This window comes from Merops nubicus, unplaced genomic scaffold (assembly GCF_000691845.1).
Source record: "Merops nubicus isolate BGI_N331 unplaced genomic scaffold, ASM69184v1 scaffold7017, whole genome shotgun sequence".
Classification (NCBI taxonomy): domain Eukaryota; kingdom Metazoa; phylum Chordata; class Aves; order Coraciiformes; family Meropidae; genus Merops; species Merops nubicus.
Genome location: NW_008618228.1, coordinates 5,090 through 8,221, shown reverse-complemented (window position 1 = coordinate 8,221; position 3,132 = coordinate 5,090). Strand labels below are relative to the sequence as shown.

The window sequence follows — 3,132 nt, the reverse complement described above, 5'->3', positions numbered from 1 at the left end:
CTTGTCAATACCATGGACCAGCCCAGAAGCATTTAAAAAAAATCAAAATTAGTGTTGTGAACATCACATTTAGCTGAAAAAGAAACCAAACCATAAAGGTCATTGGCCAAAAATTGCCAATGATGCAGTAGATGACCCCCTCACCACTGCTCTCTAAGCCACCTCAGAGCCTAGCAGCTCATATGGAATAAAAGCACAGATCAATAAAACCAGAAGATTAATGTGGTTTTGCAGATGTATTTCTTCACAATGGCATCAGCATACTACCAAGGAAAAGTTTTACAGAGGAAATGGAAGCTGAGCAAGAGAGACAAAAGGACATAAAAGTCAGGGCTTCTTAAATTGGGAACATTCCACATTGTTAATGGGGGGGAAAAAACAAACAAACAAGCAAACAACAAAAAATCCTCAAACAAACCAAGCAGACAACTAAAAATGTGGTTTTGCAGATGTATTTCTTCACAATGGCATCAGCATACTACCAAGGAAAAGTTTTACAGAGGAAATGGAAGCTGAGCAAGAGAGACAGAAGGACATAAAAGTCAGGGCTTCTTAAATTGGGAACATTCCACATTGGTTTTTTTTTTTTTCCCCCCCATTAACAACAAAAAATCCCCAAACAAACCAAGAATACAACTAAAATTAAGGTTGTGTCATCAAGTAATGTGGCACAACAGAACCTTGCTGACATCTACTCTGAACTAACTCAGTAACTCTAGACTGCTCCTGTGAACCAAGAGTCTGGTTTAGTTTCATTCCAAAAGGAATCTAGATCAACCTGTGGTTCAAACTGAAGTACATTGAGTGTGAAACAATGGAAATTCAACTCAGAGTTGTAATCCTCAGCCAATGCTACTACACATTTACACAAAGTTGAAGTAGGATTCTGATGCTCTAACTGAAACAGGCTTTTAAGTCCAGCACCTAACTCCATCTCAAACAAACAGCATGATTCCACATGAACATTGTTATTTAGAAGCCTACTTCTGTCTAGAAAATGTAACTAATTCTCCCCAAATTGCTTTGCCACACAAAATTAAATGTACAAAACCCACAGCAAATCAGCACACAGAATTACTTCTAAGCTGGACAATTTCTAAGCATGCACAACATGCTTTTGCAAATGAAGCTGATACAATACAATTAGGTAGCTGGGGGCAGATTTTTATGTGACTAGAGAAATTTCTTAATCCTTATACGAAGTGTAGCAATTAAGTCTGTTTTCAATACCACTCTACTGACAAACAAGGGGAAAAACAAAGACAAGAGAGACAGAAAACCTGCTGTACCTGTATGCTGTTCTTCCATCCAAGCGTGGAGATACATGAAGAGGAGCAGACCAGCTACTCCAAACATCAGCACAGACACAAAGACTTGTCTTAGGTTCATGACCCTACCAGGGGGCTGCTGTTCAGCTTTCAGAAGAACTCATGGCTCACTTCTCTGAAGTTCTCAGCCTGCATCTTCTTCAGTATCTTCCCCTGAGACACCAACCTGGAAAAAAACAAGAGATGGAGCTAGTTCTCATGTTACATTTTTATTCATCACCAGAGGCTGTGTAAACAGCATCCTATATCCAAGGTGGAGCTCTTACAAGCCACTACTTTCAGTGCTTAGATTTCTGTTCATGCTCTCAACAATCTTTCTGTACCTGGATGAGTTCCAAGGAGAATTGTTTCTCAAGGTGGCTGCAGAGACCATTGCACCTCCACCCTGCCAAACATCACCCACTGCTATAACAGAGGGAGGTAAAGCCCCAAATGAGATGCCTGCCTGTCACACCAGTAAACCATTGCCCACTAACCAGCACAACTGAGAAGCTACAGCAGCAGCTGAAGGCCTGTGTGACTTGATGGTTTTACTCAGCTACTTTGTACCTGGCAAGGATCAAATTCTGGCCACTAAGTTCAATAAAAATGAGACGAAATGTAAAACCTTACAAAAAACTATTAGGTTTTTGCACTGCAGAGGGCCCAGAAAAAGGAAATCACTCACCTGATCCCCTGTACCTGCCACAAAGGGGCCATAAAATTCAGTTTATAACAACAGAATGTAGAATAGCCTGTGTATAATAAAAGAACCAACTCCTTAAGCTGAAGCAGAACACTGGCTTGGTGTGCTGGTTTGGGCTGGATTTAACAGCCACACTCCAGCTTCTGGTAATGCCCTTTCAAAATGAATGCATGGATCTGTATCAGCAACGTTGTTTCCAGCACAAATCCAAAACATGACCTCATACCAGCCACTAGGAAGAAAATTAACTCTCTCTCAACTGAAAAAAAACAGCCTGGAAAAGAAAAGGTGTTAAAATTCAACACAATGGACACCCTTGTAAGTGCCTATCTGATAGAAGTGTCTGATAAACTACCACAAAGAATGGAAAGAAAACCCTCAAGTTTTTAAAGGACAGTCCACTGAAAAATATTTGACAGAGAAGCCTGTGGGAAGAACAAGAGCTCAAATATATGTGCATCCAAATAAACAGAAAACTCAGGCACTGAAGTTTTTTGTGAAATATCCCAATACTGTGTTTCAAAAGTTTGATTTTTTATAGCTCAGCACTGTTAGATCTGTAATTGCAGAGTTCCTAAAAATACACATAAGGCTTAGCAGGCACTCCCAACTGAAATAGCTCTTGAATGAACAAAGCAACTATGTTAGAAAGACACAAAAGGTTTCAAGAACAACAAAACTGTGTTCAGGACTTCACAGGATTATTTTCCAGTTCTGTGCCATTAAAATTGCACATTTCTCTGAAGCACAAACTTGCCTGTGGAAAATCTAAACCAGAGTTTAAATATTAATCATTTTCTCTGTAATTGTTCTGTAGAAGACAGACAGCTAGATGTTAACAGAATGTAAATGTTCTGTCTGAGGTCTTTTTTTGTGTGGGTCATGAAGTATCTGTTTCAAACATGGAAGGAAGGCAAATAGGTGCTTTATTCCTTCTAGTTCTTTCTGCCTTGATTCTGCAGAGATGGAGCTTCCTCCATTTATGTACATGTACCTGTTTGCAGCTTGTGATGATGCACAGGGCTGGAATCAAGTGGAGAAGACTGAGCAACACCAAGGAGAAGGCTTAGGGAATGCTCTGTGAAATGACTTTTGTAAGGGTGTGGGAGGTAGAACCTC

The 3,132-nt window shown here is 40.0% G+C and overlaps 1 protein-coding gene across 1 annotated transcript; it reads right to left on the bottom strand.

Annotated features, from left to right (window-relative positions):
• Positions 1-1,289: 1,289 nt before the first annotated feature.
• On the bottom strand, positions 1,290-1,389 carry LOC103775894 (carbohydrate sulfotransferase 9-like; the record flags this gene model as incomplete). The annotated part of the gene is made up of 1 exon (XM_008943368.1): positions 1,290-1,389. A coding segment is annotated over exon 1 (100 nt), but the record flags the coding sequence as incomplete, so codon positions are not given.
• Positions 1,390-3,132: the final 1,743 nt, after the last annotated feature.